General features: G+C 41.0%; 2 protein-coding genes across 3 annotated transcripts in view; one reads left to right on the forward strand and one right to left on the reverse strand.

Annotated features, from left to right (window-relative positions):
* The window catches only part of ERICH5 (glutamate rich 5), an 801722-nt gene that overhangs the window by 470781 nt on the left and 306062 nt on the right, over positions 1-24879 (forward strand). The window lies entirely within an intron of this gene.
* The window catches only part of STK3 (serine/threonine kinase 3), a 285970-nt gene that overhangs the window by 126873 nt on the left and 134218 nt on the right, over positions 1-24879 (reverse strand). For both annotated transcript variants that reach the window (XM_050941016.1, XM_050941015.1), the window contains 2 exons: positions 22623-22760; positions 17516-17641 (listed from right to left, as the gene is read on the reverse strand). In XM_050941016.1, the coding sequence (XP_050796973.1) occupies positions 17516-17641; positions 22623-22760 (264 nt within the window). The remainder of the gene's footprint in view (positions 1-17515; positions 17642-22622; positions 22761-24879) is intronic.

The following is a 24879-nucleotide window of genomic DNA, read 5'->3' on the forward strand; positions in this document are numbered from 1 at the left end:
AGAATATAGGCAATCGTGTTACATTCTGACGCTTATCTAGTAAAAAGCTAGCATGGGCTGACACAGAGTTTTTGTTAGCAATCCTATCACCCTGTCTCCTGAGGATGAACTACTATAAAGTAAGCAAATCTCCAGTTTCGGAAGTGGTAGATCTCATTCCAATCCTGGGCCTCCTGCTACTCATAGACTCATAGACTCTAGGACTGGAAGGGACCTCGAGAGGTCATCGAGTCCAGTCCCCTGCCCTCATGGCAGGACCAAATACTGTCTAAACCATCCCTGATAGACATTTATCTAACCTACTCTTAAATATCTCCAGAGATGGAGATTCCACAACTTCCCTAGGCAATCTATTCCAGTGTTTAACTACCCTGACCGTTAGGAACTTTTTCCTAATGTCCAACCTAAATCTCCCTTGCTGCAGTTTAAGCCCATTGCTTCTTGTTCTATCATTGGAGGCTAAGGTGAACAAGTTTTCTCCCTCCTCCTGATGACACCCTTTTAGATACCTGAAAACTGCTATCATGTCCCCTCTCAGTCTTCTCTTTTCCAAACTAAACAAACCCAATTCCTTCAGCCTTCCTTCATAGGTCATGTTCTCAAGACCTTTAATCATTCTTGTTGCTCTTCTCTGGACCCTCTCCAATTTCTCCACATCTTTCTTGAAATGCGGTGCCCAGAACTGGACACAATACTCCAGTTGAGGCCTAACCAGCGCAGAGTAAAGCGGAAGAATGACTTCTCGTGTCTTGTTTACAACACACCTGTTAATGCATCCCAGAATCACGTTTGCTTTTTTTGCAACAGTATCACACTGTTGACTCATATTAAGCTTGTGGTCCACTATGACCCCTAGATCTCTTTCTGCCATACTCCTTCCTAGACAGTCTCTTCCCATTCTGTATGTGTGAAACTGATTGTTCCTTCCTAAGTGGAGCACTTTGCATTTATCTTATTGAACTTCATCCTGTTTACCTCAGACCATTTCTCCAACTTGTCCAGATCATTTTGAATTTTGACCCTGTCCTCCAAAGCAGTTGCAATCCCTCCCAGTTTGGTATCGTCCGCAAACCTAATAAGCGTACTTTCTATGCCAACATCTAAATCGTTGATGAAGATATTGATACTGCAATATGTTGCAGCCATAGCACTAACCGATATAATCATGATTTAGAAATAAATTCTAGGGTAAAATGTCAAGAAAATAATTATTTCTTGAGGACAAAAAAAATTCTAAAACTTTGGTTTTTAAATAAAAGCACTTCACTTATTTTCTTTTTGAAACTTTTCTTAAGTGTAACCTACATTCCATAATAGTATCTTTATTCCTCTGCCCTCAACAATTTGGGGTATTCCCAAAGAAAGAGAAAATTTATAGCAAAAGCATTAGAAAGATTGTGCCAGTAGACAGATAAGAATATTTTAATAGTGCTCCTCCTGGTGGTAAAAATAAGAAGCTAAAGTTAACTCCCATTGAAATAATTTTGTCTACGGGTTACCTAAAGATTTTTTCCTTCTAAACTACGTTACTTAGACTGTAAGCTCTTTGGGGCAAGGGCTGTCTTTTTGTTCTGTGTTTGTACAGTGCCTAGCACAGTGGGGTGCTGCTTCTTGCTGGGTCCTTCGACATTATTGCAATACATATAAAGAAGGAAGAAGAAAAAGGTTATCTTTGTGGAACACAGATACATTAACTACATTGTTCATTAAGGAATGTACATTCTGTCTGAGCCCAAAGTAGCCAAATTCACTATCCCCTCTTCACTCTTTTTGATCCAAATTTACAGTATTAGTGTGGATGTAGTGCTATTTATTCTGGTAAATGTTGCAAACAAGATTTTCCTTTAGTATCCAGATTAGCCTCTGCAGTTAAAGTGAGGAGAAAAATTGTTTGGCTTATTAATTTGCCTGAGCAATTAATAATGGCAATACCTAATATTTGAACCTCCAAACCTACTACAACTGGAAACAGTCTAGACAGTGTAAAACATTCATACATGCATATACATATATTAATCATATTTATTATGACAGTGCCTAAGAACCAACGAAAAATGGGGCCCCTCTGTGCAAGACTGTATAAATACAGAGTAACAGATTGTCCCTGCCCTGAAGAGCTTATAGTCTAAGCAGACAAGACAGACACAGGGTAGGAGAAGGAGTGTAATTCACATGCAGAGAGAACGATGTGATAGCAGCAAATGTCATCTTGGTTCTAAAGTATATTTATTTGATGGATTTAGTTAGGAGTTGATAAGCTAAATGGAAAGAAAAACGAATGGAGATGAGACACTGAAGGGAAAGGGGAGTGAAGGGAACAGGGCAGAGAGGAGGTTAAGAGGTCCAGGTGTGGAGTGAAGCACTGGTGAACAGACTGTGAGGGAAGGAGAGGGTTAGAAAAAACAGCCAATCAGCACATGGCAGAGAAAGTCCTGTCAAAACCATAGGAAGTTCCCTGAACATCCAAAGGGCCCCAGCTTTGGCTGCTACTGCAGCTGCTTTTACTGGCTGAAGGATCTGTTTTGAACTTTGTTTAAAACTTTATTTTAACATCTTTAATTTAAAAAATGACTATGACGGAACAACTGGGTAACATCAACAATAAGCCTGGCAAAAGAAAATAAAGTCATTCATTTCCATGTCACCAGTTCAAATGGGAAATAGTGACTGAAAGTCATTACCATCTTACAATTGTTCAGAGGTTTACCAGATGGTTGCTACCTAATACGTAGCACAGCATAAAAGCCCAACTGGCACTAATTGTCAGTCTCTGAAGAGACTTAGGCCAGGTCTACACTGGGGAGGGGGTCGATCTAAGATAAGCAACTTCTGCTACAAGAATAGCGTAGGTGAAGTCGACATATCTTAGATCAACTTAGAATCATTTACTTTGCGTCCTCATGGCACGGGATCGACAGTCACTGCTCCCCTGTCGAGTCCGCTTCCGCCTCTTGTCGTGGTGGAGTTCCGGAGTCGACGGCAGAGCGATCAGGGATCAATCACTACCCGCCGATCCGGTGGGTAGTATAGACTTACCCTAAAGATTGAATGACCAAGATGATTTAACAACCATTTTGGCCTGAACAGTGTTTTCTCCAGGTCAAAGTTGATGCAGGGCTCTCCAGGACAGTGGTATGAAACTTCTACTGCTGCTGCTGCCCGTAGTGTTTAAAAAAAATTGTTTTGTGGATTAAACCAGGTCATCAGTTTCCAGGGTTGTCATTCCAGCAGTTTTCACAAATATTAGAGACATAAGTAATAGCTTAGTAGACCTAAGGGGCTCTGAATAAGCCACTTAAATCTACTGGATGTGTTTATAAAGTTATATTAATATATGTTTACACAACAGATGGAACTAATTTCTGAGTATTGGTTACAATCTATAATTAACTCTTAATGAATATTTCAGGGGAACTTTGGCTCTACTATTTAAAAATATTAAGTGACAAAATATTAATTAAAACAAATATGACAAATTTAAAATAGCAAGCATAATAGCCATCACAGATGACACTTCATCCTCAGCCCATTTCTCATGAACAGATAAGAATAGAGAAAAATTGAAGGAGGGAGTAAAATAACAGATGAATAAGTAATAGCAGATTACTACTTTTTTACAGACCCATGTAATCGACTCTTAAGTTTGTACTTGGTTGTATTTGGGGTATATTAGAAATATATATGAGAGAAAGAGATATCTAACTTATTCTGGCATGATATGGAACTGTCAGTTGTAGAAACTAGGGTTTAACTGCAGACTATTTCAATATCCTACGGCACTTCACGGCTGTCATTTTGGATCCTCGCCTCTCTACCAAAGCTTAGATAAGGATTTTATAACTAAAATAAAGCTTTTAAGCATGAAAGGTGGCCACAGGGACCTGCTTATCAGGACAGACATCCCAAAGTGACAACAATGAAAAGCATGTGCAAGACTTCACAAACTAGACAGTTGCAGGAAAGATATTACAAGGCTCTGCACGTCCTTGCAAAATGTTAAAACATTTTCAAAGAGGAGGTGGTCTTGCATACTGTATGAGTTACAACATGAAGTATGATTGACTTTAAGAACTATAGAATTACTTAGAGCTTCCCTTTTTACAAATTTTGTAAACAGATAACAGAAAGTCAAGGGATTAAGATTGCTATTACGTGCAGAAATGCAATAAAACAGTTTGCCTTTAAAATTCCTTAACTACACTTTGTATATTAAAATAAAAAACACTAGATGGCACCAAAGACAGCTAACTAGACTTTAGTACATTAAGTGAAGATTTACATACTGACAAAATTTAATATCCTATAAAATAATTTCATTTCCTATTAACACCTCATCATCACCTTGGAAAAATGTGGTTGTAGAATCAGCTATCTTTTGGAAAAAGCACTGTAGTAGCTTCATAAACACATAATATACTTTGGATAAGTATGAGGATCTGAAAAAGTTCCATAACATCTATAAAGCCTGATTCAGCAGAGCACTTAACCATGTGCTTAATTTTAAGCACAGGCTTAAGTCTACTCCTATTCAACAAACCATGTAAGCACTTAAATTTAAGCATATGGTCAAGTCTCATTGACTTCAGTGGACTTATACATAGTCAAGAGAGCAGGGCCGGCTCCAGGCACCAGCTTAGCAAGCAGGTGCTTAGGGCGGCCACTCTGGAGAGGGGACGGCACGTCCAGCTATTCAGCAGGGGGTCCCTCACTCCCGCTCAGAGTGAAGGACCTCCTGCTGAATTGCCGCAGAGCACGATCGTGGCTTTTTTTTTTTTTTTTTTTTTGGCTGCTTGTGGGGGCAAAACCCTTGGAGCTGGCCCTGCAAGAGAGGAAGTTACCTTGTGGTAACTGAAGGTTCTTCCAGATGTGTGGTCCCTATATGTAGTCCACACTGTGAGTGTGTGAATGCCCTCCATGCGCCTGGAGTCGGAGAATACTTGCAAGTCGTGTCTGTTGGGCCACGTGTGCTCCCTTGCCTTCGTCATGCTTCCAACTGAAGGCATAAAGGGACAGAGCTGACCGACCACTTCTCCAGTTCCTTCTCTTTCCCAAATCCAGTAAAGAGCTGAAGCAGAGGGGAAGGCGAGCGGGTAGTGGAATACACACAGAGACCATGCAAGAACCTCCAGTTACCACAAGGTAAGTAAGTAACTTCCTCTTGTTTGAGTGCTGGTACTATGTGTATTCCACTGTTGGTGACTAAGGCCACGTCCAGACTACCCGCCGTATCGGCGGGTTAAAATCGATTGCTCGGGGATCGATATATCGCGTCTAATCTAGACGCGATATATCGATCCCCGAGCGCGCTTATATCGATTCCGGAACTCCATCAACCCCAACGGAGTTCCGGAATCGACATGGAGAGTCGCGAACATCGATCCCGCGCCGTGTGGACGGGTGAGTAATCCGATCTTAGATATTCGACTTCAGCTACGTTATTCACGTAGCTGAAGTTGCATATCTAAGATCGATTTCCCCCCCCAGTGTGGACCAGCCCTGAGAAGCAGTACTCAAGTAGGAGCAGGGTGCGAGGATACAGATCACAGAACTGTTTGGAGAACCACTGTCCCACAGGATGCTTCAGCAGATGAATTATGTACTAGAGCATAATGTCTCATGAACATGTGGCTGGAACTCCACTTAGCGGCTCTACTAATGTCCAGTGAAGGTACTTCCTGAAACCATACGACTCTTGCAAAATGAGCTGTCTCCCTAGGAGGGGGAAGATAATGCAATAACTGGCAACAAAGCAGGATACAAACCAAGATCCACCTAGAGATCTTCTGGGAGGATACAGCTTGACTGTGGACTCATTCTGTTATAGTGAAAAATAATCTAGGTGATTTTTAATTGGTTTTGTCTTTTGCAGGTAAAGGAGAGAGTGCATTGTATATGGAGAGAGTGAACTCTCTTCTTCTGATGCATGCAGTTTCAGAAAAAATACAGGTAAGTGGATTGATTGCTTTATGAAAAATGCCAAAACTACTTTGGGGTAAATTTCAGATGTAGTTGTAGAGACTTTGTCCTTATGGAATTTGATGTATGGTGGACCTGCCATTAGTGCTCCCAGCTCACCCACCCTTTTGGCTTAAGTGATGGCCACAAGGAATGCAACTTTCATTGATAAGTGAGACATGGAACATGTAGCTAATGGTTCGAAGGGAGGCTTAGTGAGTGCCAAAAGTACAAGATTTAAGTCCCAAATGATCAGTAGTTTCCTTACTGGTGGGAACATTCTGATTAGGCCTTTTAAGAATCTGCTAGTAAATGGGTGAGTAAAAGCTGAATCACCATCTGATGCTGGATGGTATGCACTGATTGCTGCCAAGTGGACTTATAGAGAACTAAGGGAAAGCCCAGCTGTTGAGAGAAAGAAAACAGTCCAAAATGAGGGTAATATCAGCTAGCTCAGGAGATACATGTTTTTACTGTGCCCAGATGAAACAATGCTTCCATTTTGCTGAGTAGCATTTTCTACTGAGTTGGCTCTGCTATTATTAAGGATGGTTTGTATGGCTTCAGAAGTGTTCTAATGTTGATGATGCCCAATCCAAAAAACAGGTCGTGAGATGAAACACCTCAGGTTTGGGATGCTTGATGCTTTCCTCCTGGGTATTTTCTAGGCTGGAGTTTCCTCACCTCATGGGTACAGCTAGCCGTGACATATGACTTCCAAATAGCGCTGGTGGTCGTTGCTGACTAAGAAGAAAAAGGGGTAGGAGACAGTTTTTGAAGGCTGGAGACCTGGGCATGGTCCAATACCCATAACAGTGAATGGGGGGCACCCCAAGGGGGTGGAAATCTATCTAATTGGAAAACTCTGCTGAAAGGTAACTATAAAGAACTATACACAAAAGGCACTAAGGCAAACTTTGAAATATGTACAGATTGGAGAAATCAAAGGAAAGCTCCAGATACTGGAGGTTCTGACTCAGGCCATGCAGTGGTAAAAAGGAAATGGAGAGGCAGTTGGTCCATTCCAGCCCTTTATGCCTTGGAAGGCAAAGACACATACACGGACCAATGGCTAGGGCCGGCTTTAGGCCGATTCCCCAGAATCTGGCCCCGTGGGTAAGAGGGCCCCATGCCCACACCTAAGAGGGCCCCGTGCCTTAGGCTCACCTGGCAGCGGTCCGCTCCAGGGTCTTTGGTGGCATTTTGGAGGGGGGGGCACTCTGGGTTCTTCGGCGGCATTTCAGCGGAGAGGGGTCCTTCAGTGCCACGGAAGACACGGAGCGGACCCCCCGCCGTCAAAGTGCCGCTGAAGACCTGGACCCCGGAATCGGGCCCTGCAGGTCCTAAAGCCAGCCCTGCCAATGGACACTGCTTGCAAGAAACCTCCAAGTCTAGGAGCATGAAGCGCATGTGCACACCCACAGTGGAATACACGTAGGAACCAGCACTCAAAAGAACAACATATATATTATTCACAATCTCTATGCAATTTTTAACTCCATATGCACGTGGTCTTGATTATATACTTACAGCAATGACCATCTCTCCAACTTAGCACTAGATATAAACTACCCCGTATATCAGACTGACCCATGACATACTTCATGTCCTAAACATGTCCACAGATGGCTGCATTTCAGTAGTGGATGATGTGATCTTTATTAGAGCTGTCAATTAATCACAGTTAACACAAGCGATCAACTCAAAACAAATTAACACAATTTAAAAAATTAATCGCAATCACCATTTTAATTGCACTGTTAAACTATAAAAATACCAATTTAAATTTATTATAAATATTTTTGATATTTTTCTACATTTTCAAATATATTTATTTCAATTACAATACAGAAGTCAAAGTGTACGGTGCTCACTTTATATTATTTTTATTACAAATATTTGCACTATAAAAAAGATAAACAAAAGAAACAGTATTTTTCAATTTACCTTCTACAAGTACTTAGTGCAATCTATTTATCATGAATGTGCAACTAAAAAATGTAGAATTTTTTTATATAACCACACTCAAAAGCAAAACAATGTAAAACTTTAGAGCCTACAAGTCCACTCAGTCCTACTTCTTGTTCATCCAATCGCTAAGACAAACAAGTGTGTTTACATTTACAGGAGGTAATGCTGCCTGCTTCTTAATTTACCATGTCAACTGAAAGTGAGAACAGGCATTCACATGGCACTGTTGCAGCTGGCACTGCAAGGTATTTATCTGCCAGATATGCTAAACATCAGTATCCAAAAATATTTAAATAAATGGTATTCTATTATTGTTTAACAATGCAATTAAAACTGTGATAATCATGATTTTTTTAAATCTCACAATTAATCGTGATTAATTTTTTGAATCATTTGACAGCCCTAATCTTTATATATTCCTTAGCTACCTCACAGAAGTGGTAGTGAGGCTTAATTAGTTTGCACAGTAAAATGTTATGAAAATCAGATGAAAGATGAAAGCATTATTATGTATCTACCATGCAAAGTTGAACTATATTATTCCTCTTTTCCAGCAGTCTATATTCATTTTTCAATGCATGTGATAAATATAAAAACTTCCAGCACATAATCAATATTGCCTTGCTATGCATATTAAGTGCTATAAACATGAATTATTCGCTAAAAGACACACAGCAATTTACATTTAATTTAAAATATAATGCCATAAAAAAGGAATAATTACAGCAATTATTTGCAAAATTTCAAATTCTGACACCATTTTCTAAGCACTAATATAGCAGTAACAAAAGGAAATTTAATTTTAAGGATTAATTAGCATAAAGGGAGGCATACTGTATTGGTAAGGCAATGGCTGACTGTTATGAGTCAGTTACAAAAGTAAAATTAGTTTGAATTAGTCCTCTAAAATAGTTTAAACATTCTTCAAATAATGGAGATATTTAAATGTAACAGAAAACATATTCTAAAGAGTTGATTATTAGTTCATTTCTTTAAAGATCTTTTGAAATAAATATTTAGACATGTTTTTTGTGAGCTGCCAGGCAACGAATTACTTTACATTCCCACAATACAGCTGCCCGACCTCAGAATCAAATTCACATCACACTTCAAAAAATGCATAAGAGAAGAGATTGGTCATGTTTAGTAATGCTTACACTACCATTTAAACTTTAATATTGCGATTAACCTTCTGTAAAGTACTCAGCTTGCAATTTTTGCTTAATTAAAAAAATCTGTACAATTACCTCAGCACCTATCAAAACATGTCAGTTTGTCAGAATGCATTCTTATCACACAAGCAGTTCTTGTAACATGCACAAAATCAATTCACAGTACACTATTTCCAATCATATTCTGTAATTCAAACAAGACAAGAAAAGCTAGTTATTAATAACAGCCATCCAGGCTACAGGTGTGCAGTGTCAGGTTTTTGAAAAGCATATATATCAAAATATTTACTACAAATTGTGTCCCCATCACAAGATGCTTACAGCAGGTGGACAAGATGTGACTCTTCCACACCTGAGGAAAACAGAATGGTACAGGTTCTGAAAATGAAGAGTGTACTTGTGCAATCTTTGTATTTAATCCATTTAGTTCTAATAAATCCCTTTATTTATATACATGAAATGTATACAGAGAAAAAGCATAAACAAAATGTGTACTACTATACCTATAGCTGTGTTTCTCCACTGAGGACATGAATTAAAGTTCAAAAAGATACCATGTCATGTCACAAACTGATTATTTTAGTCAATTATGTTATTCATACAGTATCACAGGTGTACACAGCACTGCTGAAAGGAAAAATACACCATACAAATGGAGTCCACCTGCTCCAAGGAGCTTTGGAGTTACTATATGACATGTTATCTTCCCTATATTATTGTGCAATGTTCTACGCACTAGTTGGCTGTCACTCTCCAATCTAAGGATGGCTGCAGTTCAGTAGTACTGTTACACCTATAATCGGACTATGCACATGTATATAAACTATATGTAGAGATCATTAAGTGCAGGCGCCTTCGTGTATTAAATTATTTAGGGCTACATTATCACTCGGACTACATGCTCACACAGGGCATTAAGGAATAGTAAGAAACCCATGTATTCCTGCACAGGTTACCTGGACCCTGGGTCTGGGTTTGCAGGGATAAGTGAGCCACTTACTTCTCCCTGCCCAGAGCAGGTGACTATGGAAGAGAAGCAGCACTGACTGTGCCTTACAGACTTTAGGGACAGAAGGGACCAACGTGATCATCTAGTCTGACCCCCTGCACAAAGCAGGCCACAGAACCCTACCCATCCACTTCTATAACAAACCCCTAACCTATGTCCGAGTTACTGAAGTCTTCAAATTGTGGTTTGAAGACCTCAAGCTGCAGAGAATCCACCAGCAAGTGACCCCTGCCCCACGCTGCAGAGGAAGGCGAAAAACCTCCAGGGCCTCTGCCAATCTGCCCCGGAGGAAAATTCCTTCCCGACCCCAAATATGGAGATCAGCTAAACCCTGAGCATGTGGGCAAGACTCACCAGCCAGCACTCAGGAAAGAATTCTCTGCAGTAACTCAGATCCCATCCCATCCAATATCCCATCACCGACCACTGGGCATACTTATCTGCTGATAATCAAAGATCAATTGCCAAAATTAAGCTATCCCATCATACCATCCCTTCCATAAACTTATCAAGCTTAGTCTTAAAGCCAGATATGTCTTTTGCCCCCACTACTCCCCTTGGAAGGCTGTTCCAGAACTTCACTCCTCTAATGGTTAGAAACCTTAGTCTAATTTCAAGTCTAAACTTCCTAGTGTCCAGTTTATACCCATTTGTTCTTGTGTCTACCTTGGTACTAAGCTTAAATAATTCCTCTCCCTCCCTAATATTAATCCCTCTGATATATTTATAAAGAGAAAGCATATCCCCCCTCAGCCTTCTTTTGGCTAGACTAAACAAGCCAAGCTCTTTGAGTCTCCTTTCATAAGACAGGTTTTCCATTCCTCGGATTATCCTAGTAGCCCATCTCTGAACCTGTTCCAGTTTGAATTCATCCTTCTTAAACATGGGACACCAGAACTGCACACAGTATTCCAGTTGAGGTCTCACCAGCGCCTTATATAACGGTACTAACACCTCCTTATCTTTGCTGGAAATATCTCGCCTGATGCATCCTAAAACCACATTAGCTTTTTTAATGGCCATATCACATTGGCGGCTCATAGTCATCCTGTGATCAACCAATGCTCCAAGGTCCTTCTCCTCCTCTGTTGCTTCCAACTGATGTGTCCCCAATGTATATCTAAAATTCTTATTATTAATCCCTAAGTGCATGACCTTGCACTTTTCACTATTAAATTTCATTCTATTACTATTACTCCAGTTTACAAGGTCATCCAGATCTTCCTGTATGATATCCCGGTCCTTCTCTGTGTTAGCAATACCTCCCAGCTTTGTGTCATCCGCAAACTTTATTACCACATTCCTGCTTTTTGTGCCAAGGTCAGTAATAAAAAGGTTAGACAGGATTGGGTCCCAAAACTGATCCTTGAGGAACTCCACTTGTAACCTCCTTCCAGCCTGACAGTTCGCCCGTTGGAGTCTCCCCTTTAACCAGTTCCTTATCCACCTTTCAATTTTCATATTGATCCCCATCTTTTCCAATTTAACTAATAATTCCCCATGTGGAACCGTGTCAAATGCCTTACTGAAATTGAGGTAAATTAGGTCTACTGCATTTCCTTTGTTTAAATAATCTATCACCTTCTCAAAGAAGGAGATCAGGATGGTTTGGCACGATCTACCTTTAGTAAAACCATGTTGTAATTTGTCCCAATTACCATTGACCTCAATGTCCTTAACTACTTTCTCCTTCAAAAATTTTTCTAAGACCTTACATACTACAGATGTCAAACTAACAGGCCTATAGTTACTCGGATCACTTTTTTCCCCTTTCTTAAAGATAGGAATATGTTAGCAATTCTCCAGTTGTATGGTATAACCCCTGAGTTTACCGATTCATTAAAAATTCTCGCTAACGGGCTTGCAATTTCATGCGCCAGTTCCTTTAATACTCTTGGATGAAGATTGTCTGGGCCCTCCGATTTTGTCCCATTAAGCTGTTCAAGTTTGGCTTCTACCTCAGATGTGGTAATATCCACCTCCATATCCTCATTCCCGTTTGTCATCCTTCCATTATCCCTAAGCTCCTCATTAGCCTTATTAAAGACTGAGACAAAGTACTCATTTAGATATTGGGCCATGCCTAGGTTATCCTTAACCTCCTTTCCATCCTCAGTGTTTAGCGGTCCCACTTCTTCTTTCTTTGTTTTCTTCTTATTTATATGGCTATAGAACCTTTTACTACTGGTTTTAATTCCCTTTGCAAGGTCCAACTCTACTTGGCTTTTAGCCTTTCTCACTTTATCCCTACATGTTCTGACCTCACTAAGGTAGCTTTCCTTGCTAATCCCACCCTTCTTCCACTCCTTGTAGGCTTTCTGCTTTTTCTTAATCACCTCTCCGAGATGCTTGCTCATCCAGCTTGGTCTACAACTCCTGCCTATGGTTTTTTTCCCCTTTCTTGGGATGCAGGCTTCTGATAGTTTCTGCAGCTGCGACTTAAAGTAATTCCAGGCCTCCTCCACATTTAGATCCACAAGTTCTTCAGTCCAATCCACTTCCCTAATTAATTTCCTTAATTCTTTAAAGTTAGCCCTTGAGAAGTCAAAAACCCTAGTCCCAGATCTATTTTTGTTTATCCTTCCATCTAGTTTGAACTGAATTAGCTCATGATCACTCGAACCAAGGTTGTCCCCTACAACCATTTCTTCTATGAGGTCCTCACTACTCACCAAAACCAAATCTAAAATGGCATCCCCTCTTGCTCGTTCTTCAACTACTTGGTGAAGAAATCCATCTGCTATCACATCCAGAAAAATCTGAGCCCTATTATTCTTGCTAGCACTTGTCCTCCAGTCTATATCTGAGAAGTTAAAGGCTCCCATGATCACACATTTCCCATTAGTATTTACTTCATTAAAAACATTAAAAAGGTCTCTATCCATATCCAAATCAGATCCCGGCGGTCTGTAGCACACCCCAAGCACTATCTCAGGGGAGGCTCTAGTAGCTTTCTTTCCCAGTGTGATTTTTTCCCAGACAGACTCTGTCTTGTCCATTCCATCACTTCTTATTTCTTTACAGTTAACCTCCTCATTGATGTACAATGCTACTCCACCACCTTTGCCTTTATTTCTGTCTTTCCTAAACAGCACATAGCCTTCAATACCTGTACTCCAGTCATGACTACTATTCCACCATGTTTCTGTTATCCCTATAATATCCGGTTTCACTTCCTGCACCAGTAGCTCTAGTTCCTCCATTTTATTCCCTAGGCTCCTCGCATTAGTGTACAGACATCTTAATTTTTGCCGTTTGGCTTCACTGACATTCTTTACTCTGTTAGGCACAGACATTCTACCACCAGCATCACCTGTTAGTCTGCTATCTACACTACCTTTCCTCCTTATGCCAATTCTTCTGTCCATTACTGTATCCCCTCTTACTTTGTTTACTTCCCTCTCAAGGTTAAATTCCAGCGTGGAGATCTCCTGGACATCTCCCAACCATCTCCCCCAAATTCCTAGTTTAAAGCTCTCTTAATCAGTTTGGTGAGCCTCCATCCTAGATGTCTATTTCCCTCCTTACTCAGGTGAAGTCCATCCTGAGAGAACAGTCTTCTATCCGTAAATGCTTCCCAATGGCCGTACATCCCAAAGCCCTCCCCCCAAATGCACCTGACAGAATAGCTATATCCACACAAGGGATGTCATAATACACTGCTGGCATCTATCCTCTTCCCTCCCTCAGAGAAAGGGTCAAACAGGAAGGGAGCTGAGCCTTCAACTGAGTCCGCCCCTTGTTCAGCACTTGTGCCTACTAGCCCTTCTCAATCTAGCCCTTAACAAATTAGAACATGAAGCGAAGAAGATCTTTTCCAACTAGAAGTGCAAAAAGAATGTAGGAAGATAGCATATAATTACCCAACTTGGAAATGGTCCTGGACACTAGGGTTAACTCTGTACTCTAATGAAAAGTGTTCTGTAATCTTTAATGACTACAAGTGGGCAAGACCTTGGTTTCACCTCCCACATGAAAGCTGGAGTTTCTTATGATGATTGATTGCATATAAGATGCAATGGCAACACAAGGGAAATCAACATCAAGAATGAATGATTATTAAAACTAGTCCAGAACAAATTATTTTATGCAACGTGACAAAATGAAAAGTCATTACTACAAACCTGTGGTTGAAAATGAAACTTTGTTCAAAATTTAGTTGTATTAATTTAAATGTTTATTCATGATAAGGATTGTAGCTGCACTGGCAACTTTTCTTTTGTACTACAGCACTTCTTTTCAATACTCAAGCTATTTATTATTAAGGGCTTCAGTTTTCTGAGCAGCACAGAGAAAATCAGAGTACATGCAGGTCCTATTAGCAATAAATGTACTTGTAAGTACAAAACATAATTCATTAGCAATTTCAACAAAAATAACCAGCAGATATTCATTATAGCAAATCACAGACCTAATAGCCAAGTACCATTTTTCTTTTATTTTCCAAATCATATAATCAGAAAAAAATGTAGGGTTTAAAAAAAAAAGTACACCACTAAAGGCCTGTTATAGAGCCTTTAGAACCTTGAAAGACCTTCTGAGCAGATATACTGTTTTCCTTCATCCAGTTATCACTCCACACAGATGCTTCAGATGTTGGGTGGGGCTGTCCCAGGACATGGATAGAGTGCAGGGAGAACACCCAATACTTTATATTAGCCAGAAACTGTATCCCAGAGAAATGGCCCACTTAACCTTAGAGAAAGAGCCCTGGGGAGTGAAGTTGGCCATAGAAGCACTACAATATTACATTTTCTGAAACCCCTGCCTCTCGATAACTGATCACCGACCGCTCTACTGGCTGAATTCCATAAGTGACACTGACTCCCAGATTATGAGATGGTATTTAGCCTTATAGTCAGAGGCATCCACCTTTCAAGTGGCAGACAGGCAGGGAGCCAAACACTAGAATGCAGTTTTCTTTTCCTAGGATGGGAGGAGAGGAGTACAAAACAACTGTGGGCCCAGGAAGCCTCACTCCACTCCAGTTGGAAGGGCCTGAAAGGAGGCACTGCAGCACAGCCAGGCAGCTAGCAAAAGAGAATGGACCTTTGCTCACCACTATAGAGGGACTACAACAGAGCGTGCGTCACCAGGAGGGGTCCCGCAGCACGAAACAGGGATTCTCACCCACAGAGGCCTACAAGCCAGTCTGCAAGGGACACCTACGAGCTTCAACACACCTCAAGGAAGGACAGAGAAGTAGGAAGGGATGCAGGAGAGGGTGCTGGCTGGATGGCAGGTGCTGAATGCCATCCCTACAGCACTCAAGAGCGTCCCTGGGTCAGAACTTGGTGGAGTAGGCAGGCCACGTCCCCCTACCTTTCCCTGCTCCACCTGCTGCAGGCTCTAACAACTAGGCAGGGCTGTTGCCACAGACTAACCACTAGATGGGAGACTTGCCTGTCAACATAGCCTCATTTAGGGATAGCTCAGTGGTTTGAGCATTGGCCTGCTAAACCCAGGATTGTAAGCTCAATCCTTGAGGGGGCCATTTAGGGAACTGGGGTAAAAAACTGTCTGTGGATAGGTCCTGCTTTGAGCAGGGGGTTGGACTAGATGACCTCCTGAGGTTCCTTCCAACCCTAATATCCTATGATTAACATTCAAAATCCACAACCACTCACTAACTAGCACAAGACATTTTGTAGAAAATGCTGGCTATTCTCTATTTTGCAAGGGCCTGTGGCAGCCTGTTCTGTGACCCCAGGCGAGGCAGTGTCAAGGCATAAAATGTCTCCTTACTTCCCTCTACTCACTACCTATATTTGAGGGAGCTTAACCTCCATGCAGCTGTTACTCTCCCACCCATGAAGGTGGGCAGGGAGTAAGTGGAGCTTTGTTTTCACTCCTACCGCAACAACCCAGATAGCATAGCTCAGCTGCCACACTGGGGAAGTAACTGCACCAAATATAGGGCTGGCACAGATTATTTAGTCCCTGACTGGTTCCCAATCTACTGCTGAGACAGTGCAACTACATGCTGCTCCTTGTTCTGGGTTTGTGACAAAGACAACTTAGACCAAAATATTTGAGTTTGAGAGCTCAGGAGGTGGTAAGCAGGAAGAAAAACATGCCAACAAAGGTGTTTTTTAAAGGTCTGCAACAAATTTGTCTTTTTAAGGGTCATTTAATGAACTGAAATTCTACTCGAGCATATAGTTATGTGTGGACCACTTGTAAGAATCTGAATTAAAATCAGCTCAGCGGCCTGCCAATAAAGTCTCCTCTCCTATAAATTAAGTAGCAAACAACAAAACTGCATATGAAGTCACAAAATTCTATATCAGGGTGTGTTTCTTCACATAGGAAGGCTAATTCCATTCTTCCCAGCTTGTTTTATAACTGACTAGACAAATACTACCCAAAATTAACCAATTTTAAAAACACTTACTCTCAGTCAGCGTTAAGAGATTGTTAGAACACATAAGTATCCTGTAAACATAGAACATATCTTATGCCAGATCCAAAGCAAACATTCTACATTATTTGACTGGAATGTATCCTTATATGCACATCATCATCCTAAAAACCAGAGTACCTAACAAAGCTTCTTTAGTTCAAGTTGTGAAACACTATACATTACCAAAGTGTATGCTTTTCAATTTGTTCAGAACTGTGAGATTCATATTAGTATTCAAGCCACCAACTTTTTTACTCAGCCTTGCTCCTATATAACCTTGGTTCTTCCAATGACATGTGGCAATGCATTTGTTTGAAACACACAGAATGAATGTCGTTTTCTATTGTATATGGTTATCTCCTTGTCTACATTTCACAGGCCTGCACTAAAATAAATAATTTAGAGAGGGTAATAAAATGAAGGAAGAATGATTTACTTAGTACCACAAAACAAACAACATAAATCCTATTTACCTCCTAATCTGCTTCCCTAACAGAGCTGCTTGAAAAATCATGGGCATAATGTGAAAATAGCAAGATAAACCAACACAATTCACAAATCACTAATTCTATATTTTAGATAATTGTTTTCTATAACTGACTTCAGGGAAAGCTGTGGGATACTCCTAACTTTTGAAAATCAGAATACTTATTCAGGTGACTAAATATGGACTTACAAGCCTCATTTTTGAAAACCTTGCCTGGACATTTTCATTTACTGTAGTGTACCATAGTTAAAGTAGAAATGGGATCTTTATTCTAAAAAGAGCTCATATCATTACAACTAGGTAAAGTTGGATTGGGAACAGGCTGATGCTGCAGTAGTCACAGGAGTATTACTCAACATGAATAAAGGTGAAAGCTCAGACCTTGCATGCTGAAAAACAGGTAAGAAGATTCAAAACATATATATATACACACACACTGTGTGTGTGTGTGTGTTGACAAAATTACAAAAAAATACTTATAATACAAAATACTTAAAAAAAAAATAAAAAACACACACCGAGTTTTCTTCCTCCTCTTCCAGCTCCCTTTGTTGTTCCTCATGTCTCTTTGCCTTGATCTCCATAGCTTCTGTGATCAGATCTCTTAAAATTGAGACTGGTTTGGCATTCTTAATAAAAGTATGCTAGAAAACAAAACCATGAAATTATGTAACAGAAATCCAACAAATACTTTTCAGCTACAACTTAATTACAAGTAACAGATGTTAAAAATAACATGTTATTCAACACCAAAGACTTTAGTGATAAACAGTCTTTCACATCAGACAGAAATTAAAATCTAGGTTAGGGAAATATATGATCCCTCTTAGCTGCTTTGCAACCAAATAAAATTTAGCTTTTTTATTTATTTGGGTTTTTTATACAGCAGGCCATGGGAAAATGTAACTATATAATACAACTGCTTTATAGTTAAGGGTGTAATTGTTGAAAGGAAATGTGGATTAGGTAGTAAATAAATAGAGTGGTGATTGTCTGACATAGAAAAATAAACTTTTTCAGATATTCAACATTTAATTAATCTTAACAAGCTGACAACACAAATGAGTGGCCATAAGCAGAGCAGCCATTGCTGTTGCTTACTTCAACAAATCTGTATTTTAATATGTCATGAATTATTTAATCATCTGCAATGCTGAAATGTAAAACAAGCAAAAAAATTCCAACTACCTTTTAGCAGGCAGATTATTTTTAATTCAAAACCATTTAAAATATCATTTACCCCTCTTCATATGCACATTGTTGTCTATTAAGCACCTGTTGGCAGAAAATTCTGATTTCTCCATTAGTATTTACATGGAATTTATTAGAACCAGAAAACACACCTGTAGTTCTGAGACTGGCAGAGTAAGTTATTACACCAAATGAAAAACGACAATTAAAAAAACAGCAATGAGCATTTCAGTCGTTGACTTCTTTTTCTTGGTCTCAGCTTAAATATTGAAGCCTTTACCTTAATTTTTCCTTTCTATGTCCTATCATTCAGAAGATAAGCTTTACTGATGCAATCTAACGTCTCTTTGTTATATTCATAATTGTAGTAAAGTAGCTGTTCAATATGTAACTACGAGCAATCCAGAAACAGCACCTGGGTCTATCCTTGAAATGTAGGGCATGTCTACACTACAGCCTTGCTCCCACCAGTGTAAGTGCCCTAATACACCAAAAGAGTAACAACTTCTTCCCCACATGAGAGGCATAGGGCTTATGTCAGTGTAGTTAGGGCAACACAGTGTCCCTGTAGACACTGCCTTAACTACATCAACCGTTGGCTGTCATTCTTGTCAATTTCACAGCTCTGTGCTGAAGCTCCCTGCTGTGAACCCCACATCCAGCTCACAGCTTGGGCTGCCATCCTGGGGCAGGTGGGGGGCTCCAGCTAGAGCCTGGCTGTCCCCCAGGCTCCTGGCTCCCCACTCCTAGCCAGGGTTCTGCCCAGGCTCCCCACTCGGAGCTGAGCTGCCATCCAGGCTCCCCACTGGGATCCCTGCTGCCTCCCAGCTCCCCACTTGGATCTGGGAGCCTGGGCAGCAGCCTGGCTCGGAGTGGGAAGCCAGGATCCCAGGCATCAGTCTGGCTTGCAGCAGGGAGGCAGAAGCCCAGGCGGCAGCCTGGCTCATAGCAGAGAGCTAGGAGCACATGCAGCAGCAGGGCTCCCAAGAGGGAGTCTGCGCAGCAGCCTGGATAAGAGCAGGGAACTGGGAGGCTGGGTGGCACCCTGGATCAGAGCAAGGAGTCTGGGCAGGAGCCTGGATCAGAGCAGGAAACCCAGGTGGCAGCCCAGCTAGGAGTGGGGAGCCCAGGCAGCAGCCCGGTTGGGGGGGGAGGGGCTGAGAGCACAGGCCCTCAGCTCCAGGTGGAGCTCCCCACTGATAGCCTGGCTGCCACCCAGGCTCCTGGCTCCTGGCTGGGCTGCAGCCTGGACTTCCAGCTCCCCATTCCCAGGTTATGGACTTGAAAAACAGCAGTAAATATAGCCCAGGCTGTACGTCAACTTAAGTCTATTTAAGTTTGTAGGATACACATGCCCTTAGACTATTACCTTTTTCAACTATGGCCTGTTTCTTGTCTCACTCACATCAGCTTTAGAATGGTGACACTCACAGAAATACATGGTGTTAATCAATTTACAAGAATGTAAATGAGAGGGGAATAAGGCTTGATGTTTGTGACATGGCATAAAACAGTGGAATGATCAGCTATATCTGTACGTAACTTAGATATTCAGTAAAAATTAGTATTTCCAGAGTTCATACTGAACTTATAAAATGCCCTGGCTAATATCACAATGCTTGTAAAATTGGTTTTTCCTCATATGGAATGCTGATTCACCAGACTGATTAAAATCTAAAGCTCTCTTTACATACTGTTTTGCCACACTTACAGCTTGAAGCAGTGATCATAGAAGGAATATGGAAGTACTTCATAGCCTTATTTCTGAATTAGGTCATTCTTTGGCACTACATACTAATACTGTAATTGTAAGAATTTTAATCTCTTTGTAGTGGAGTCAGAAAATTCAGGAAAGTAAAAATTTGATATAGTCTATCCCCCTATCACAGTAGGATTATAACCTACAGGAAACTGAAAATTCAATTTGAATTTTTGAAATTGAAAAAACTAACCAAAAAAAAGTAAAGAAAAATGTCAACAAAATTCTCATGATGTTTTTTTCTCTTTTTTTTGACCAGATATATTGCTGTCAACCAGTCGGTTCTACTTATGCTAGCTGTTCCTTGGAACCTCTGCCTCTAAAGTTAAGGTTTTTTAGGCAGCCATAGAAGGGGAAAGCATGGGAATCACGCTGTCATGGAAGGAGATGGTCACTTAGGGAACTGGGCAGAGCTACTGGCCTCTGCATAGTCAACCTTGGTATTTGGCCTGGAATAGATGTGTGGTTTCTTTGAACATTCACTGATATAGGGAGTCAAAATTATTTTCAACTTTTAAAGAAAGTTTAAGAGAAAACTGGGGTTGTATATTTTACCCCTTTACTAGTTTTCTCCATAAAGGAAACAATCTAGCCTGGTATTTTCAGGTCTCTGCACTCTTCTGCACTTGTGAAGTTTAGTACAGCCTCTCACAATAGCATACCAAATAGATTTCCTAATTCCACAAAACTTGCTTTCTTGAAATCTAAAACCCTTGTATTGTTCAGTTCTATTCTTCTCATTTCTTAATTTGCAGATTTCTGGGAGCCATGGTGTGACCCAGGGATCTTTTGGTGCCAACTGGCAGAGGGGATAGGGAATGCATAGAGTTTTATAGGGATCCTCTGGGTCAGATATATGTATAATAGTTCACCAAAGGGTGATACATAAGGTCTCTGCTGAGAGCCATTAGCCCACTGGTATTCTTAATCATTGTGAAATGTATGTACGGATAATATTTAAGGAGTTATATATCTATATTGAAAATTATGTTTTGAGGTCTTGGATTTAAAGTGGGTCCCCAGGAGGTAATTTGCCTCACATGGGTTCCTTTTAGGCACGAGATAACAGAAACTTATCTCCCTTTCTGATCATTTGTATGTTGTCTGCCTCAAAAGGAGGCCTACTGCATACAGACCCAGTGCCAGTCAAAAGGTTGCAAAATCCACACAAGAGAAAATCTACAGGAAGAAACAAAACAGCAGGGAGTGTTCTGTTTATGAATGATGACAAAGGCTTTGTCTACACTGGAACCTGGACAACAAAACGTTTGTTGCTCTAGGGTGTGAAAAAAAAACACACCCCAGAACGACAAAAGTTTTTCCAACAAAAAGCGCCGGTGTGAACAGCGCTTTTTGTCAGCAGGAGAGCGCTCCTGCTGACAAAGCTACCACCATGCGTTGGGGGTGAAAGTTTTTTGTCAGCACGTGAACTCTCTCCTGCCAACAAACAGTGGCTACACTATGCATCTTTTAGCAACTTGGCTGTAGTGGCACAGTGCATAGTGTAGACATAGCCAAAAGAAGGGACTTGTATATCTGGAGGTGGGGGGTGGGGAAAGGCATATCGTTGGTCCTTCTCCTGGGAAGCAAGCTGAAAGCATGCCTGTCTCATGATCCTGTTGGAATTCCCTTCCAGACCTTTCCACTCAGCTTATCCAGAACACCTCGTGTAGTTCTGGAAAAACATTTTATCCAGCACTCATCACTCAGGTTACTTTGCTCACTCTAGCTAGGCCCAGCCACAGGGAGTTTAGGCATAGTGTGATACTGTACCACATTTCCAGTTCATGTCACATACTACACAGTTTATATATGTCTTTCCTAGCTACTAACAGCTATACTTACATGTAAAGACCAATCGCTTTGCAGATTACATAAGGCAAGATTATTAGTTCTCCTTACTTTTGTTTATTATAAACTTAATCACAATAGTTAGTTCATTTCTTACTCCTCTTTTTTACTAAAAATATATTCACAATAGTTAGTTGTTTCAGCAATTACTTGTTCAGGCTTGTTCAGGCTCATCTTGTCTTAACTTGGGCCTGCTCATATCAGCTAAGTTATCCCTACAAAACCCAGCCAACCTGTTTGTAAAGCCCTGCAAGGACTTTGGGCCTGCATCACTCTACAAGACATGAGATTATCTAGTTCAGGGGTAGGCAACCTGCAGCACGCGAGCTGATTTTCAGTGGCGCTCACACTGCCTGGGTCCTGGCCACTGGTCCAGAAGGCTCTGCATTTTATTTAATTTTAAAAGAAGCTTCTTAAATTTTTTAAAAACCTTATTTACTTTACATACAACAATAGTTTAGTTATATATTATAGACTTATAGAAAGAGACCTTCTAAAAATGTTAAAATGTATTACTGGCACGTGAAACCTTAAATTAGAGTGAATGAATGAAGACTCGTCACACCACTTCTGAAAGGTTGTCGACCCCTGATCTAGTTAATTATGTCTGGTTTTAGAATGCACATTATGATTTGATTTCATATGTAACCATTTGCTATTATTTGAATCTCTGTACTTGGTTAGATAAACTTCAAGAAAGAAGGAGCATGTGGCCAGAACAAGATTTTCTGATGACCCTTGGTTCCTAGAAATCCTCACAATAGTTCTGGCTTGAGACCAGGAAACCAAAGAGAATGCATTGCCTTAGCAACTTAAATACTGACCTGTAGGAGTTGTGTTGCAGTAGCTCTCTGCTCAGGATTCTTCACTAAACACTTTTTCACAAAATCAGTAAACTCATCAGACCAGAGCTCTGGCTTCCGGAATGTTGGCGGTGGATTCGTGGGAATCATAAAAATAGCCTAGTTAAAAAAATTAAAACAAAAATAGAAAGGTGAAAAAATATCAGCAAAAATCATAACATTGTAGCCAAATAAACATATTTCTTAAACCACCTTTTTTTTTTTTTTTTTTTAAATCAGACTGAGAATCTGGAGGACAAATTTTAACTGGTCTAGAATTTCCAATAGGATTGAGATTCAGGAAGCAAATCCATCTGCTACCAATGCAGATATTTCCAATTAGATTTCCTCTATTTAAATTGTACCTCATTGAGCACATCATTCTTTATTTTATCTATTATTGTTATCAGTCTTGAGAGACGATTTTGCCCTTTCAGAACCTCTTAGCACAAGTCAGGGCACTTCCTAGTTCTGCATATATATATAAAAATATTGCTGTTGAGAACCAGATCCACTTACCATCTCTTAAGTTAATTTCAATTTTGTACAAGCAAAATTGCTGAAGAAAGTCCAATCAATCCTATTTACTTTTGCATTCTAAAATGTTCAGGTGTAATTAAACACCTTGATTCTGCCAATGTGATTTAAAACTAATTCTAAAAATGGAGAAGATGCCACTGAAGGCACACAGCAATAATAAAATGTAAACAAAATCCTGTCACTAGCTTACTGGTATGAAAAGGTTGTACAGAAATTGTGAAAATGGCAACATTTTATCCTGTTTGTTGAAAACCACATAGAGAGAAATTCTCCAGGTAGTACTCCCGAGGGAATTGTGCCACTGCACATGCACAGAATTCATGTCCCCTGGAAATTTTTTGCTGCCCTGCAAAAAAATGACTTCTGACAGGGAAGCAAAGGAAAGTAGCAAGAACGGTCATGGGGCCCTCCCCAGCGGCGCCAGCTCATCGTTTCAGGTGCTTGGAGTGGGGCTGGAGATGCCTGGCCAGTGGCTCCTAGCCTCCACTGGGCTCAGCTTCTAGTCTGGGCTGAGGGAGGACCGGACTTCCTCTTCCCTTGCAAGGAGCGGCCAGCACTGCGGCTGGGGCCGGGGCATTCAGACCCCCAACCCTGCACCCAAACCATCCCTTACTTAGCCCTTACACCCAAACCCCCACCCCAATGAGCACCACCCCCCTGCACATGGACAACCCCAATGAGCCCCCCAAACCCAGATTCTTACCCCATTGATCCTCAACCTATTGCACCCAGACCCCACCTCACCAAGCCCCACTCTCCCCTGCTAAGCCCCCTACACCCAGATGCCCCACCAAGCCCCATATTGCCCACACACAAACCCTCCCTGCTGAGCCCCAACCACCTTCACCTGGACTCCCCTACAGAGTCCCATTCCCCCTGCACCCAGAACATCCCCCACCCCCCAACAAGGCCATGTGCATCCATATGCCCCCGCACACCAGGACCTCCCAGTAAGCCACTCACACTCAGATTATCCCACACAGAATCTTCTCATCCCACACCTGGATTCCCCCACACTAAGCCATTCCACACTTGGATCTTGCAGGGCTGAGCCTGCCTGCCTCACACAGGGATCAGGGGCCAGGGCTGGGTGTGTGTGCGAGACTGTCCCTCTTGCTCACTATCTTGGTGCAGCTGGTGTAGGGGCAAGGCCCCAGCCCTTGCAATGCCAGGATCAGGTGCAGCCTCACTGAAAAGTCTGTGTCCCTGAGCGAAGGGGAAAAGGAATGCAGGGTGATACCCCATCTTCATGCAGCCAATGGCCTGTGCTCCCCTCTACCATGCTGTAACCTCCACATTTATTTATTGACAAATAAAATATGCAGAATTTTGCAGAATTTTAAAATATTGTGCATAGAATTTTTATTTTTTGGTGTAGAATTCCCTCAGGAGTACAGATTGGGGGCGGGGAACACACTATACATCCCTTCTTTGTTCTGTTTAAGTCCAAGAGATTTTGCCACTGATTTTCATGACCCTAGATTTTACCCTAACTGAGGAGCTACCTGCATAAGAGGAGGAAAAGAAAGATTAATAGACACTTTTCTGAGGTATTAGTCTGAACTATCACCTTAATAAGATGAGGGAAAAAAATTTAATCAATGAAGTGCCATATGTTAATATTAAATACGTATTTCATCAATTACTGTATAGAATTACAAATAGTTGCAAAGATAGCAGCACACGGTGTATTAAAAGA

This window comes from Gopherus flavomarginatus, chromosome 2 (assembly GCF_025201925.1).
Source record: "Gopherus flavomarginatus isolate rGopFla2 chromosome 2, rGopFla2.mat.asm, whole genome shotgun sequence".
Lineage (NCBI taxonomy): Eukaryota > Metazoa > Chordata > Testudines > Testudinidae > Gopherus > Gopherus flavomarginatus.